Raw genomic sequence first — 18,258 nt, forward strand, 5'->3', positions numbered from 1 at the left:
AGAACAGATTGGGAGGTAGGGGGCACAAAAGTGAATGCAGGAGACCAGTTAGAAGTCTACTGAAGGATTACTGGCAAGAAGTGAGAACTTGAACCAGTGTAGGGCAGTGTGAATGCAGAACAGTAAAGAGTCCAGACAGTGAGGAGAAGCAGAATTGACAGGATTTGATAAGTGATTAGCCACAGGTAGAGACAGAAGTTAAAGATCATACCTAGGCTACTAGGTGTGTGGAACTGCTATTTATTGAGGCACTGGGGTAGAGCTACAAGAGAGAAAATGAGTTCAGTGTTGGACATGATGACTTTGAAGAAATAAGGCGAGGTCTCAGGAGGGAACCAACTGTGAAGAACACTAACACTTAAAATAATCAAGAGGAAGATGAAAAGATGACCACAGGAGGCTGAAAAAGTATAACTGAAGAGGTAGAGGGAAACTCTAAGAACAGTGTGTCATGGAAGCCATTGGAATAGCATGTTTCAAGAACCAGAGTGGTCTACAGTGTAACATGCTGGCAATGAGTCTAGAACAATAGGAACCAATAAGCATCCAATAGATTCTTCTCCAGTGGTCAAGGCCCTGTTGGGGGGTGCATGTTTCCACTGAATGGTGTGGAAGGAAGTCAGATTTCAGGTACACAGTGAGTGGGAGGGTGGTTGTTTTTGCTCTTATTTTCTTTTTTATGAGACAGACTTGTACATGTCTGAATGCTGAAAGACCAGTGAAGGGAAGGGAAGGAGGGAGGAAGGTTTAACTCTCAGAGAAAGTGGGAAGAAGAAGAAGTGAGAAGAAAAACTACAGTATGAAGATCTGGTGACAGGAAGTTTGGATTTCAACATCTCCCACCAAATAATGTAAGTAATTTACACAGTGAGAATAAGCTGAACCTACTGCCAATCATGATGAAGTTACAGCTTATACCAAGTAAGAACCAGATCATTACATGAAAACACAGTAGAGCTAAACCCTGCAGGCAAGAAGGGGTACTCTCTTGTAGGACTGTCCACTCATCCCTTTTCAACTGAGCTACCTTAAAAGTTTAAATACTTTGACATACGCATGTAAACATTCCTAGAGTCTTTCTCTAGCCTAGCTCACTGTTTCCTGTAATAGAGTGTGTATTACTGTTCAAGAGGCCTGTGAATAGAGAGATTTAAGGAATTTTTTAAAGGTAATTTTGACTTTGGGATTTCCTCATTTTAGATATGATTAAAGTGAGGTTCAAGGAGATGTAAAAACAAAGAAAGGAGATTAGTTAGTATCTATTTTGTGAACATCTACTTATAGCATTTAGTTTGAGCTCAGCCAGCATAGTAAGACTAGAAAAGGGGTATAAGGAAGCCTCTGCCCTAGAGGAGGCTGCACGACTACAAGAGAGACAAGATTCATGGGAAAAATAAAAATTCAATTCAACAGAAAAGGTGGAACAAAATTATAAAAAAGTTTGCTTGCCAGGGTGAGAACTGAAAGCTTCAGTGCTTTTGTTTTCATAGTGGCAAATTTCAATTTATACCCATAGAAGACCATTTTATAAAGCACCTTAAACACTTTCATAGTTGGATCATACTTTATAAAACACATTTGGATCATACTAATGTATTTGACCCAATTTTCTCACAATAACTGTTTCATTTCTCTTGCTGCATCATGTAGCATTTTGTAAGTGACTTTAACTCAATTCTCCAAACAAGCAAGGTAGAAATAAATACACAGGGTATTTATGATCTGAGGGAGAAACCATATTACCTATGATGCTATCACTGGTTTTGAAGAGGGGATTGTTGCTCAGAATTCCTAATGGGACATTTAGCTGAATTTGAGGTCAAAGTGTTCTTACTATAATAAAATTCTCTAAAGATGAGCATAATAGGTGATAGCACCACCATTAGAAATCAGTGCGCCTTATGGTATGTAAAGGACACTGGACCAGGAGAACCCAGTTCTCATTCAGCCTTGTCATCAACTAACCACCTGTCTAACTGTAAAATCGTCATCTGTGGAATGAAGGGGCTGAACTATACAATCACTCAGGGCCCTCATACTTGATGCTTCTGTCATCTTTTACAATGCTGTCCTGTAGCACTTTCTGCAATGTTGACAATGTTCTGTATCTGTGCTGTCTACTATGATAGCCACGAGCCATGTGGCTATTGAGTTATAATATGTGGTAAATGTGAGCAAAGAACTAAAATGTCGATTTTATTTCATTTTTATAAATTGAAATGTAAATAGCTACATACAGCCAGTAGCTATCACAGTGGACAGTAAAGAAAGATCTAGATAATTTGTAACATATACAATTTATACCAAAGAATATATGCTTGAGGTGGGCAACTTTTATATAGCAAATTAACATATACTCAGGGAAAATAGCATATTAAGATAGAATAGAAAGTTATTTAGTACCCTAAATGGGAAGAGAAATTTAGAACTCTTTCAGTTAAGTGTCTTATTTTGTATCTCTGACTCCCATGCTCCCCTGGAACACAGCTTTCTTTTCCTCTCTCCCACGCACAGCAAGCGCTTACACAGTTTCAAGCACTGCACAGAGGAGAGATAGGCATGGATGATGTCCTGGGGCACTTTGGGCCAATTTCAATGTTCTCGGGATGTTGCGGGTTCTAAGGCCTTGTCTTTATCCATGGGCAGAACAAACTCCCCCTCCTCAAGGGGCACATTCTTTAATCAGAAACAACCATAGCAAAGAAGAGTCAAACAAGTAGCTTATTGTTTACAGAAGACCTGAGTAGATAAGGGTTCCATGGTACCCTGGGATATATATGGGTATATATTCTTGTCTTCCTCCCTGCCCCCCCCCCCCTTTTTAATTAGAAGTGACTGCTATCCTGGGGTTAATTTCTAGTTTCCATTATGTTGCAGCATAAAAAAGTTTGAAAATCTATCTTAAAACAAGGCTTGTGCAGGCAAGAAAGAAAGGGATATGTATTTTTTTCCCCTCCTTTACCCTTGAATGTTACTATAAGCCACTCTTATTTAAATACAGTGAATACAAACTTTAAAAAAATGCTTAAACTTGTTTTGAATTAAAAAATGTTTTATAGATAAAAAATCTATACCTTAAAAAATCCCTGAGAGCAAGAATCTTAAAATTTTTATGACTGTATCCACAGTGACAAATGTAATTTGTAGCACATAGGTGCTCAATATTTCTTAATGAGCTCTATAATTCAATTCAATAAACATTTATGGAATGGCTATGATAGATTTTATTGTTTAATTAAAAAAAAAAAAAAAAACCTCTCAAAGAAAAAGTATTCTCCCTTCAGCATACCTTGACATGTACTTACCTGGAAAATGTTTGCTGGATGCAGTCAAAACTGCCCTGAGGGTTGTCCTTACCCACATTTGACAAATAGAAGTTAAAGGTATGCACTTCATTGGGGGGGTCATTTTTAGGGATTTTGACAAGCTAAAGTGAGGGAAAAAGAGAAACACCTCAAATTACAAATTTGACATACCATTATCTGATGACTGACTTAACTGTTTTCAAGTGACATCCATTTTATAGGCAAGCCCTCTTGAGCATTTAAATTCATAGCATTTAAATCACCAAATCATTGAAGGAATCTAGCAAGTATGCCTATAACTCACCACACTCTTATTTCCATTTTTCTACCCTTAAGTATCAGTAATCACTTCTGCTCAATAGTTTAAAAGGAACCATCTTCATTTCAATCTAGCAAATGATTACAGTTCACAAGAAACAGTTATTAGTGAATTTGCTAAAAAGCTCTTCCTCTTTTGTGCTACAGGTTCTGTCTGGCTGGCATGCCTCCCTGCTGAATATCTTCTAGATATTTAAATAGTCTCTGAGACAGAATCTATATTTCACTCTTTACCCTCTTATTATATGCACTTTTAACTTTAATTCTTGCTTCTTTGAGTAATATTTTTGAAGAATAACTAGCAGTGTAAGGTGAATGCCATAATTACATTCACACCAAAATGCAGATGGACGTTTCTCCTTGCCCTAAGATTCTCTTACTCATCCTCATGTTTACTGAACAGGGTCGGCAGCCTGGAGAGATGCTTCTGTAGGGCACTCCAAAGCTGAGCCCCACACAACACTGTGGAAAAGGCAAATGTTTTTATGCTCTTACTCAAGGTCTAATTTCTCTATTAGACAAGAAGCCCAATTAAGTGAAGGGATGGGGTTGCTCTAGATCAGTGCACCCCTGTATTAGGCATATCATCCTGGTACATGGTAGGACCTCAATAATCATCTGTGAACAAATGAACTGAAAACTTCTGTCTTTCAAATGCTCCACCCTTTCCAGCTCCTAAGACCTTTCTTACCTTGGTTTTGCAGGGGCTACCATGGTGTTAAGTGATAATTATAAAAAGGATTCGTTGGTAAGAATTAGTAAAATATGACTTCTTGTTCTCCAGCCCCCAAATACACAGGGTTGTAGCAATTTAGTAGAAAAGTTGGGGGTGGGAGGAGGAGGAAATGCTTTTCAATTCTCATTCTTTTCCCCCAAGTTTCCATTATAGTAGATTAAGACTCAGAACTAACTGGCTGCCAGGGAGATAGATAGAGGAGAGAGTATTCATGAATGTGCTAGAAAGATAAACATGTATAACTTCTGCTTGGCTCTGGAGGACACTGACACTGCAGGCAACTCTGACTTCCTCGCTCTAAAAGACTGATAACTTTTGACCGACAGAAAAGAACCTGGAGGTAACAATTCCAACCCTCATGCTACCAAAAAAAAAAAAAAAAAAAAAAAAAAGTAAAGAAAGGTAAAAAGGGAGATAATTTGTAGTGTCTAGTGCATAGTAGATATGCAATAAATGTTTGTTGAAGGAATGAATGAACGGCAATAAATAAGTCAAAGAAGGGGTGCCTGGGTGGCTCAGTCGGTTGAACATCTGACTTTGGTTCAGGTCATGATCTCATGGTTCTCGGGTTCGAGCCCCAGGTGCTGACAGCTCGGAGCCTAGAGCCTGTTTCGGATTCTGTGTCTCCCTCACTCTGCCCTCCCCAGCTCACACTTGGTCTCTCTCTCTCTCTTTCAAAAATAAATAAACATTAAAAAAAAAAAAAGTCAAAGAAAAACATCTTGACAGATGGGGATTCAGAATACTATGTAAAGTCTGAGAGGCCAAATTTTACCAAAGATTTTGAGTACTACATAATAGTACTCCATAGAGCCTCCATCATCCATGAATTTCAACTATCTTTGACTCCTTATTATAAATTAGTTCCAGTTGCTAGGGTAATAAGCTTCTACATTTATTATCTACTCTATAAATTATACCTTTTTGGGTCCCTAAAGTTACTTTTATTTCTCAAAATTTCCCCTAGTTCTAAAATGTTGGAACCTGGTGAGCAAGTCTTAAATCTAATGTTTTACTTCTTAATCCTATAGAGGTGTGGGAGAGCAGGAGTCAGTGGAAAGCTGTGTGAGACACAAGGGAACAAAAAGTCTGTCCTCAGGCTAGTGTAACAGCATTCACTGATGTCTGTCTGCTTTTATTTTTTGAGGAACTGCAGGGCTGTTCTCTGCTGGGATAGAGAAGGAATGTGCGCTGTAGCTAAAGCCTCCTTAAAGGCCTAGGAGAGGAGGACAGGTAAAGAAGGTGTGAACACTTGAATGGAATGCCTTCTCCAGCTGTTAATTACTTAACTTCCATTCCCCTTCCCTGTTAACCCTCACAGAGATGTGCAGAACCTGGCTGGGGACACTGTCACAGTGGCCGTAGGCTCATCTCAAGGCTGTGGTTTCGCTTTAGGTCTAAGGTCTTCGTTCCTGTGCAGCTCAGGTCTAGAAATGCAGGAGTACTTCACCCAGCAAAGTATGGAAGTTTGTCCCTTTGGGGAGATTCTAAATTGCACAGTTTTTTCTATTTTTCAAGAGTGACTAGACTTTTTACTCAAATTCTACAAATGTTCAGTATTCTTCCACTAAAAATGTTTTACCTTAATTAAGGGAGTCCTTAAGCGCAGACACCTATGAAACACAGCATTTTAGGAAAGCCCTTAACAAACCTTTTTATTACTTAAACATAGGGTTTTCCTTTCTCATCCTCTAAACCACGATTCTTCTTAAGTAACACTTAACACTTTTTAAGGTAAAAAATGATCTATATATTAAAATTTATTTTTTATTTTTTTAAAAATTTTTTTCAACGTTTTTTATTTATTTTTGTGACAGAGAGAGACAGAGCATGAACGGGGGAGGGGCAGAGAGAGAGGGAGACACAGAATCGGAAACAGGCTCCAGGCTCTGAGCCATCAGCCCAGAGCCCGACGCGGGGCTCGAACTCACGGACCGCGAGATCGTGACCTGGCTGAAGTCGGACGCTTAACCGACTGCGCCACCCAGGCGCCCCTAAAATTTTTTTTTTAACACACACAGTGTCTTGTGTAAATCTGGAAGGTTCAATAACAACAACAAAAAAAATATCTCATATGGATCAATTACTGTGTACACCACTCAAAATATTAGGGTCTGGCTTGATGGTGGGCACAGAAGGCTTTCATATTCTCTTTCTTTAAAAGTTTCTTGAATAGAAAAAAAACCCTATAGTCATTTAAAAAATATAAACAGAATAGGAAAGAATCAGATTAAAAAGAAAAGCATACACAACCCATGCTATACATTCATTGAAGATTTTGGAAGCGTGTATTACGCATATATCAGAACAGTTGCTCCCAACAAGGTAAAATTTTGCCCTCTGGAAACATCTGGTCTGGGTTGGTGCTACTGGTACCTCCTGGAGGGGAGCAACATTGTCTGACACCCTACAGTGGACAGGATAGCCCCTACAACAAAGAATTACCCAGTCTAAAATGTCAGTATGGCTAAAGGTGAGAAATTATGGATTAGAATTCTCAGTGACTTTTGATTAATGAAGTAGAAGGAAAAATAGTATCTTAAAAAAATAAAAGTTCCTAATCAAATGGCGGGGGCCATTTTAACTTATTTGAAACACCATTTTTTAAAAATTCTGATCAGAAGACAACGAAAGGCAAATAAGTGCACCTGAGCCATATTTAAAGTATATTTAGTTAAAGAATGAAGATTTAAGTACCTACTGCAAATTAATTTCTGCAACTTCTTCTAAACATCATGAAGTCAAGCATGTCAAATAAACAAGTCTTTTTAAAAAATATTTATTTAGAAAGAGAGCATGCATGCGTGTGCACACATACACACACACATGCGCGAGTGGGGAAGGGGCAGAGAAAGAAAGAATCTCAAGCAGGGTCCATGCTCACAGCACGGAGCATGATGCGGGGCTCGAACCCATGACCCTGGGACCATGACCTAAACTAAAATCAAGAGTCAGACGCCCAAATGACTAAGCTACCCAGGCACCCCAGATTAGCAAAAGTCCTAATGGGAGTTATTAAAACAAACAAAAAAAGTACTTTTGGAATGCCTACTTTATTATTTTATTCAATGTTTATTTTTGAAAGAGTGCAAGCAGGGGAGAGGTGGAAAGAAAAAGAGGGACAGAAAATCTGAAGTAGCCTCTACACTGACAGCAGACAGCTTGATGTGTGGCTTGAACTCAGGAATCATGAGATCACGACCTGAGCCAAAGTTGGACACTCAACTGACTGAGTGACCCAGGCACCCCTGGAATGCCTACTTTAGGTATCAGCAAAAAAAAAAAAAGAAAAAAAGAAGTTCTTACAAAGAGATAATAATTTACTAAGAACCCTCAAAATGTGAAAGGATAGCTTTGGAATAAAGAAAATGAATCTCTGTAGTGATGGTCTCTGACAATTCTGTTCCCCTAGTAAGTTCCAAAACCTTCGCTGGCAATCAATAACGCTTAGAAAAGACTGGTATAGTTTTCAACTTTGTTTCAGAAAAACAAAACAAAGACTTATCTGGAGAGTGTTTGTAGTCCCTACCATTCCTCCTTATTCATACATATATCACACATGTAGATAACATTCTCAGGCTGCTAATTACCAGAGACAAGCAAGCTTTGTCATCAGTTCTTTGTAAGAAAGGGAGCATGATGGAGAATGACAGAGATTCTCAACAATCTCTCCTAACCATTATTCCACTCTGTGGGTGTGTTTCTAAGTGAGCACTGTGCAGATGGGGGCAGGGGCAGGTCTCTGGGCAAATTACATTCACTTTGGGACTGGGCTACTATCATAGGAAAAGAAATACTGATATCTGACTTAGAAACCATCTTGGAAGAACATCCCATTGTGTGATAGGAACTTCTCAGTTTTAATTATAGTATTTTAAGCTTTTCCTACACGTCAGTGAGAATGCCATCATATTTAGGGACACATTGGGTCTATTTGAAATTTTTAGCTAAATGCCTTAAGAATGAAATACTACTTAATAAGTATCAAAGACTATGATTACAAACAGTTACTTATTCAAGATGAAGAATATAAAAATATACCATCATTTTCTGGGCAATTGGAAAAGTAGATTCTAATTTTCATTCCAAAAATGAGGGGCTGAAAATCAAAGGCTTGGGACCACAGTCCATAGCCCTCCTTCCAAACTCCAGTCTGTCTCTGATAAAAAGCTACACAGAAAGTTTCAGGAAACTTTCAGACATTTATAATTTACATAAACACTGTATACCAAGATGTATAAGTCAAAACTTCTAATTATTCTGAGATACAAGCTCAGGCATATAGCAATGGAATACTGTCTAGAAGGTCATTTCAACATCAAGTCACAGACCTCCTATTTACATAAAGACTACAACAACAGTAGCACAATCTGCACACTGCTGCAAATTACTCATACAGACATGCTAACATCTGCTTAAAAGCCATTCATACCTTTACTGCAGAGGTTTCTTACCCTTAAATCAAACACTATCTACTTGATACTGGACTGAGGTACATGCCAGATTAAAAATGGGACCATCAAGGGTTTTTGTTGTTGTTGTTGTTTTTTGTTTGTTTGGGGTTTTTTTTGGTATTCATTTAAAATGAATGCTTTGTTCTTTTGTGGGTATTAAAAAATGATTAAACTTACAGACTTTTTGAATTTTCATATCCAACCTTTTCTGCTAAAGTGATTAGAAAAGCTCGGTAAGATGCTCATGAGCCAGCAGTAACACACTTGGATATGACAGCTCTTGGTCCTTAAAGGAAACCTATAGTTCTGGCAGGGCTTTGAAATAAGTTAGTTGAATTTCTTCATTTTAGAGATTAGGAAAACAGAGACTCAGTGATTACTCAAGATTATGACTATTTAAAATTGTAACCCTTGTACTCCTGACCCCCTGATCCTGCTCCATGTTTGCCTAAAACACTTGGTGACTGTACTACTTACAGATTATGTTTATTGTCTTTCTCCCCGACCAGAAAATAATCCTTGGAAGGACAGAGCCTTCTGTTTTTTTTCCCTGAATATATCACCAACATCTCAAACAGTGACTACCACAAAGTAGTCGCTCCATACATGTTTGTTGAATGAATGAAAATGCTGATTAATGTGTGAGCCAGGACTAGAACTGAAGTATCTGCTTTCTTTTCACCAGTATTTCCAAAGTAGGCTGAAAAATTTCCTTACAAGAAAAAGGAGTTGTATCCTGAAATAAATTTGGGAAATGCCAGGTTAAATAAAATGACTTTCTTTGTTGTAGGTCCTTTCATACTGAATAATACTTTTCCATTTGTAGAATCAACCTCCTCCATTTCTATACTATCTCAGGGGAATGAATAGCTTATATTACTGTTACATTACTAGTACATCTATTACTTTACTATATATAAACTAATATGTTTTAACTTGGATTAAAAAAAAGGTACAAATATTTAAACATTAGAATTCTCTATTCTCAAACCCTCTCAACGATTCTGTGATTTCCTAAAAATCTAGAAAATTCAGTTTAGTTAGAGAAATGTATTTGCATGTACTGTTCCAGAGTTTGGGGGCAGAATGAATAATCTAGAATCAGAACAGAAAATAGAAACCTCAACCTGAAAGCCACAAGTCCTATTTTTCAAGCTAGAGCAGCAGTTATGACTTGAGGCCTAACATTATGGGTTTAGGGAAGGAAAAAAAGCCTGTCAGATCAGCCCAGATGTGCAAACCAATGCCGGGGTGGATGTGGGGGAGCAGAGATGGAAGGGTATCTTTCACCATCAATTGAAAAAGTTAAGTATTAGGGAAATCAGTAAGAACTAAATATTCCTACTGACACGGAAGAGCAGGAGTTGAAGAAGATCCCACATGTACTAGATACATCTGAAATTTCCACATGATAGATACTGTACTGAGGATAGTAGTGAAATATGCTAACTTTAGCACAAAGAGAAATATTGGTAGTTATCCAAAAAAAATTACGCCAGGTAGCAATTAATATGAATAATTTATGACAAAATAAATCCATTTATTTCCTGCATTCTTCCTCTTTATCAAGAAGTTATTATGGAAAAAAGTAAAGTGGAATAGTTTTCCCTATTATTCTTCATATAGCTCCTTTAGATTCAGTATTAGAATTTCTTAGAAAGTTCTCCATGAAAGGGTAGGCCAATATGGAACTTCCTTGTTTCTGTTACTTCTGTGGGATATAGTCTTATTAGAAAAATCATTTCTGAGAATTGCATTCTCATCTCTAATGTATTCTTTTAAATTTATAGCCATCATGGGAAAACATCACTGATAGCAACATTTCAAAACTAATTTTAACTGGTTACAAGATGATGGTGGTTTGGATCAGGAGATGGGGAGGCATGGAGGTATTCAGGATATGTTTTGCAGGTAGGTGAAACAGGATTCCTACAGTTATTGAGTGCGAGGAATGAAAACAAGAGAGAAATCAAGGATGACACCAAGGTGTTTTCCCCTGAAAGAATAGCGTTGATTGAGTATGAGTGTGCATGTTGTCTGTGTATGTGTGTATATGTATATATAAATGTATACACACACACACACACACACACACACACACACACGTCAGTATCTTGGATATGATGATGAGTACCCTTAATATAACTGAATTCATACTAGCTAAGTACACTAAAATACAATTAACCAATACTGGTTTCACCAGTTAAAAAGAGGCTTCAAAGTGAGTTTTGCTATGACTCATTTTGTAGCTTCATGGTTAGAAGAGACCAGGTGGCTGGGTATAGTAGGTTGGTACCTGGTTATTTCCAGGAAAAAAAGGGGAGGATGACAGTTATTGGCAGGGGAAAGACATAAACAGCAGGTACTAGAGTTACTGTATCAAGGAAAAGGTATACAGACTATGGAGCATAACAGAATAGAAATTTGGATTAAAAAATGACTACAAAATTGAGCAAATGCCAAAGCTTTTAGAAGGAAAGTGAGAGAACCACTGGGAGAATCTGAGAAGTTTTTTCAAACTTCACGGCGGGGCTAATCCACAAGTCTGTCTTTAGCAACAAAAATTAAAATGTCCCACTGAGTTCCATAACTCTTATCATGAAACTGTTGTTCATGTTCTTTATATTAACTAGTCCTTTCAAAATTTATATTCTACAGAATCAAAGTGTATATAGAATTCTCACTTTATCCCTAAATCTGTCCACTCTCCCATGCTGTTTATCTCCCAGTTAAAAAACCACCATTTATATAGTTACTGAGGTTATTGGCATCCTAGGGAGTCAACTGACTCTTCTGTCACACCACCCCACACCCCTCAATATCCAGATAATCACACATCATACTGCTTTCACTTCCTAAATGATCTCTCAAATATATGTCCTCATCTCCTTCCTCTGCTTTGGCTCAATATCACCTTTTACTTGAACTTGTCTTTCAGCATCTATTTTTGTCTGTTTTTGTCTTGTCTTTAACCATCTGGCTGCCAAAACTACCTTCATAAAATGCCAATCTGACCATGTCATTTCCAAACATTTATTTCTTCATGAGTCTCTGTTACTATTTATCTACCACCCAGCCTGAGCTCCTTAATAGGATATATGAGGTTCCTCCCAATAGACCTAGCCCTCACTCTCTACCTTGTGTATGATATACCCACTTCTTGCCTAGGCTTGTGCTAAGATTCAGCTCAGGAGCTCTTCTCTCAGGGAACCTTTCCTTTCCCAGTGAGGTGAGTTTAAAACTCTTTTTCTGGGTCCCCATAACCCCTTGGGTGCACCTTTAGTGCTGCCTTTACTACACTGCATGCATAAGTATTTGTTTATATGTCTTCTTCCCCACCAGTTAGTTGGGGGCAAAGACCATGGTCTTACTTTCATATGTATCTGGAACACAACAGATACCTAATAAATATTTTTGGATTTTTTTTTTTTTTAAGAAACTTGGGAGTAGATTACATTCATTCAGATGAAGCCTTATGCCAGGGATACTAAAAAACTAGAGACGTATCTGAAATAGATCACTTAAGAGTCTGTGGAAAACCAGAGGTCCCCAGAGCAGGCAAAAACAAATAACAAAATGAAAGGCGGAGGAAAAAAAAAAAAAGTCCCACACAGCTGTGTGCTGTGTGGTACAAACGTCAGGATGAGAAAATTTCTGACCTGTCTTGGTCTATGTTTAGCCCTGAAACCCAGACCAAGTGGTTGCCTGGGTTTGTGGAACTTAAATTTACAATATACATTTCTTTTTTAAAAGTATTTTCATCTTTATTAAAATACTCACAGAATACTCTGCCCTCACTGAATTCCATTTGAAAATATGAGTGTTTTTAAGACCATTTTGCATTTCAAAGGACTTAGGGAGACTACACTAAATAATTCTAAGTTTAGTAATTCTCTTGGTCAAGTAGAAAGCAGAATTTTAATTAAAAAAATGATTTGTTTCTTGGAAACAAAGCCCAAACTTGAATTCTACAGGGGAAAAAAAAATCCTAAATAAAAATGTCAATTTCCAAATTCACTGCCAATCTTCTCTCCTTCTTGCTCTCCTGGAGTCTTGAGGAAAGCACTCTTTGCATATGCCAGGAGGAACTGCTGCTGAGTGGAAGTTAAGAATAGAATTCATGCATGGCCATCAGCAACAGTTGTGTAAATCTGGGGGAGAGACTGGTACCTGACAGATGTGAATCCTCAAGATTAACATAAATTGCTAAAAGTGGCCTAGGCCCTAGATTTTGCAAAACACATGGTATTATCCCAAACCAGTCAAAGTTACAATGAAAACTCATTAAATTCAATAACATAAACAGTATCAAAGTCTGAGGAATATTTTCATATAGATTTGGAAGTATATTCAATTCTTAAATCTGTTTTTCAACACCAACAGTAATCACACTTTTTTTTTTTTTTAAAGTTACCAAATGCTTTTTCAAAATAAATCTTACAGAGAAATCTACCATGTATTACAAAGAGAGTCATCACTGCTCTGGTAGAGGAAAGGGATGACAAGGGACTGGGACTGCTGAGGCAGCCACTGTGGTGACATCACAGAACCCCCAGGCTCTGGGGGACCGAAGACACAACATCAAGGCTCTAAGCTAAGGAAAAAGAAACAGCAAAAAAGATGCACAATAGTTGGGGGCTATAATTTTATTAATTACATTTTAGTCGCATCTTAAATGACACTTAGAAAAGAGTATACACAAAATATAAACTCTTATGTGCCATATTTTGATGAGAATTAGTGCCAAATATTTGAAGGATACCAAAGATAAAAATTAGTGTTCTGCTGCCTTGTTCTCTTCTTTCCTTTTTAAAATGATTTCTTTGGGGCCTGGGTGGCTCAGCTGGTTAAGCATCTGACTTCAGCTCAGGTCATGATCTCCCAGTTCATGAGTTCAAGCCCCACGCTGGGCTCTGCACTGGCAGTGCAGAGCCTGCTTGGGATTTTCTCTCTCCCTCTCTCTCTGCCCCTGTCCTGCTCTCTTCTCTCTCTCTCAAATAAACTAAACTAAACTAAAATAAAATGCTTTCTTTATTATTGGATCCCTTTGTATTTCCAGTTCTAAGCTGGGTCTTCCTCAATGGCTGAAGAAGAGAAGAGTGAGTTTGCACTGCTCTCTTTTCCTCTGTATGTATGTATCTTTTACATACAGAGGAAAAGAGAGCAGTGCAAACTGGCCATATCTAGCACGCTATATATTCTGGAGCAGACTGCTCAGTTTCCAACGTGGGCCCGGATTCTACCATCTGTGTTACTTTGAGTAAATAACTTAGCCTTATTCATCCCTTGTTTCCTCATCAGTAAAATGTGGATAATGATATTATTCACCTAATAGGACTGTCGTGAAATCTAAAGAAATAGCCCTCCTCAAGGTGCTTGGCACGATGTCCAGTATGTGCCTCAAAATGTTTGCTCTGGTGATATAAAGACACTATTGGGGAGCTCCCGCTCTGATTTTCGCTTGTTTGATTCAAACACATACGTAATGATGTGTTTGACTTTTAAAGTAATGTTCAAATGACAAAGGACCAATGGTAAGTGTCCTATGGATAATCAAATACTCTGAATCCTCAGTATTTACAAAAGTAAGGGATTAGAAACCTTCAAGGTCAAACTTTAGTGTTAGCTTAAATAGAAGTCAAGGAAACTATCTGGGAAAACAACAAAAAGACTAGCAAAATTTCTAAATATTTCAAACTCAAAGTACAGAGATATTAGGTACAAGAATGAATAGGCCACAAAAAGGTGTCCATGAAAGGCTGAACAATTACAGATACCTGGTGCTAATCTAGAAGGGGAGCAAACACTTTTCCCAAGTGCCCTACCTATAAAAAAAATATGCTGCCTTCAGAGCCCTAGATAGCAGCTATAGCACAACAAAGAAACAAAGAAAACAGAATTAAGAGTTCTCATGAGGACCAAAACTTTGTGACTTTAAAGCATTCAATCTTCATAAATGCAAACAATATTTTAAAGTTTGTAGGGATTTTTAGTGTCAAAACTACTGGTAGTCCTAAAGATGAATAAAGCCTATATAGTATTTTAATTTTTATGGATGTCTTTTCAAACAAGTACCATGAAAATACATTGCTGAGATAGGGTCTATTTCATAAAATTTATTTCTCTTCAGTTTTCATATGTCAATTTCACATGCTAATTTTCTTCAGGACTATAAAGGAAATAAAATGATTTGGTTTAATGGGTATAAAGCTATTGATATATACAGTGCATCAAGAGCTAAGCTGAATTAGAAACTGCAGTTCTAATCTCTAAGACACTTAGCAGGTCTGATGTAAATACGAGAACATTTCAAATCTCTTAGATCAACTCTAGTGTGGTTGTAAGAAATACATGACTAAAAAGATTCATTTTTAAGGACGGTGTGCTTGAGCTACTGGCAAAGCCCTCAAATCTTTGCCTTCAAATAAAGGAATATATATTGTCAAAGAAAGGGCAAAGATTTACATATAGACAGCTAATTACTGTACTTAGATAATTCATAGCACAAAAGTGTTTAATTATCTTCTAGATGGTTATGTGATTTTAAGAGGCAGAATGACACAACACAGGCTCCTCTAGAACACTGAAACTGTTATCAAGTAGCAAAATATTTTATCCCCTTGCTAATAATTCACTGCACTGACCCATTAAAACAAACAAAAAAAAGCATGGGTTTCATGAAAAAATAGGTTTCTTGAGAAGTCTGTAATGTTCTTTGCAGGAAGATAGGCATCTAATGATGAGGATGAAAACTCAAAAGCACTAAATTATGAGGACTATCAACAGTGGGAAAGAGAAACAGTAAAATAGCAAAATATATACAAAGTTAGAGAATTGAGTAATTATTTTTAAAAGTTAGAGAAATAGAGTATTTATATTTCAAAGAACGTCCTTGAATTACCAAAATAAAATTACCAAGATAAAAAATTTTCCCCACTATATTGGGAAAGATAAATAATATAATGAGTACTCAAAACCACTCCTAGCAATATCAGTGGAGACAGTAAAACATATGACAGTATTTCAACTATTTCTTAAAATATTGCATTTTACCTGTGCCAGATATTATCAAGCAAATCACAATGTCAAACACTTTTTAAACATTATCAAATGATTATTTTTGAAATTAAGAACATGTATTCAGTATTGGTAAGGGAAAACACCTTGTGACAGGTATTTTCAAACAGCTCTGGAAATAAACAGCAGCAGCTTTTGGGGGATAGAGGGGAACATGTGGTAGCAATTTAGCAACAGTTATCAAAAATTTTAAAAACATTCATATGTTCCGACCCAGTAATTCCGCATCTAGGGATCTAACCTGAAGCAATCATTAGAAATGAAAATAAAGATTTACACAAATTGGTTATCAAACCATCACATCACGGTTGTATAGAAACTATGTAAGTAATGGGAGAATAGCTAAAGAAATGTTAGTTTATCTATAAAATGAAATGTTAGGTAGCTATTTTTTTTTTTTTAATTTTCAGTGTTTTTATTATTTTTATTTTTGAGAGAGACAGAGTGTGAGAGGAGTAGGGGCAGAGAGACAGGAAGACGCAGAATCCAAAGTAAGCTCCAGGCTCTGAGGTGTCAGCACAGAGTGCGATGCAGGGCTTGAACTCAGGAACTGTGAGATCAGGACCTGAGCCGAAGTCAGATGCTTAACCGACTGAGCCACCCAGGTGCCTCTAGGTAACTATTTAGAAGTAACTTTTCCTATTTTGTGACATAGGAAAATGCTCCTATGTTAAAAAGAAAAAGTAGGGTATTAAAAAGCAGCAAATACACCGTGACTACAGTTTTTTAAAACTTAGGTGTAAATATAAAAAAAGACTAGAAGAAATCCAGCAACACCAGCTGTTTTTCATTGTCAGGACATTTACTCATCTTTGTCCTTGTATGTACTTTACATACAATCCTAACATGTGCATTCATTTGTTTTTCAATCAAAAAACAATAAAGACTGCCTTAAAAATAATTAGATTTTAAGTTATCACAATGACATTTGCCCTTCATGACACTATCACTTTAAATATATTTTTTTAATTAGAGATTTTTTTTTATAGAATTAGAAATCGTGAAATGTAAGACTATCCAAAATTAATCCTGAATGCATGATTATCTTATGCTTCAAGTTCTCTATGAAGGAACAAAACACTACCTTCCTTAAAAAAAAAAAAAGATAAAACAAAATACCAAGCCTCCCTAGAACAAACTTATGAATAACCGTGGAACTGTGAAAAACGGAACATTGTTAAGTACCATCCCTCATTCCTAACCTGTGAAAACTGACTTGAATGAATTACCAACAAGAGAAAATTAACAAGCATTCAAAGAATTTCTTAGTATTAATTAGTAGAGTATTACCATATTTGTGAATATGGCTATGCCTTATATTCTCAGTCCAAAATAATATATCCCCAATATTAATTTATTGAATGATTAAACACTAAGCTGTGTAAATATTATAAAAGATTGCCCCTTTCCTCTATGGCTACTATAAGTACCAACCCTCTAATGATACTACGGGCCCAATTTAGTTATCCTACTGCAGTTTTCTACTGCATTCTGAGTTTATTACCTAAAAATCCCTAAGGATTTTATCTTTTTTAAATTCAGCTGAGTGCTACTTTTCATTCCCATAATTTGTCCTTTCTAGACAAGACCTATTCCTAGGGCATGTCACAATACTACTGCTCCAAAATGTCAACTGTTAACGCCAAAAGAAAAGTGGCCTTTTCTCCCATACCCTTGTTAACACCAATAAGTCAGCTTGTACTTTCTTTCCAATGGGGAGAAAGACCACAGATGGAGAGAAAACCTTCTTTCTCTATTGATAGATGACAAAGCAACTCTATCAAGTAGTTGACGAGCAAGATATTTAGCTGGTGTCCAGCTATGGATAACTTTTCAAGACCTGCCTTCTTTATTTTCATTGTCAGCATGTTTTTTAAACCTTTAATATTCAGCCTTTCTCCTAGATTCTTGACATATTTAAACTTGGCATCTCAAAACATTTATGTTTATAGAGTGATTAGGAAATACAAACACATATATATAGCTCATGTAAATTACTAGCAATGACATTTTGGTGTAGAGCATTTCATATTTACCTTGTAGGTTTACATTTGTGTTTATGTATTTAAAAAAATAGTATATATAGGATATCTTATTACTTACTGATTAACTAGGAAGATGAAATGACAACTTAAAAAATTTCTTACCTACATACATGGACAGTCTTGCCATTTACCACTTACATGTTCTTTTATACCCACTAGGAAAGTAATATAGCCCTTTAGAAGGGTCTAGAATAATATGGCCTATACTTAATTTTTGGTATTTCATTTTGGTAATTTTTTTTGTTGCTACCATAAATGAGATCATTTTTATGTTGAAATTCTAATGGCTAGCACTTAGAGAGGCCAGTGATTTTTTTTAAAAT

The 18,258-nt window shown here is 36.7% G+C and overlaps 1 protein-coding gene across 1 annotated transcript in view; it reads right to left on the minus strand.

Annotated features, from left to right (window-relative positions):
* Window positions 1-18,258, minus strand: part of ELL2 (elongation factor for RNA polymerase II 2) — a 73,762-nt gene that overhangs the window by 26,943 nt on the left and 28,561 nt on the right. The window contains exon 3 of the mRNA XM_047839001.1: window positions 3,306-3,427. Within this exon, the coding sequence (XP_047694957.1) occupies window positions 3,306-3,427 (122 nt within the window). The remainder of the gene's footprint in view (window positions 1-3,305; window positions 3,428-18,258) is intronic.

The sequence above is a fragment of the Prionailurus viverrinus genome, chromosome A1 (assembly GCF_022837055.1).
Source record: "Prionailurus viverrinus isolate Anna chromosome A1, UM_Priviv_1.0, whole genome shotgun sequence".
In the NCBI taxonomy this organism is placed as follows: domain Eukaryota; kingdom Metazoa; phylum Chordata; class Mammalia; order Carnivora; family Felidae; genus Prionailurus; species Prionailurus viverrinus.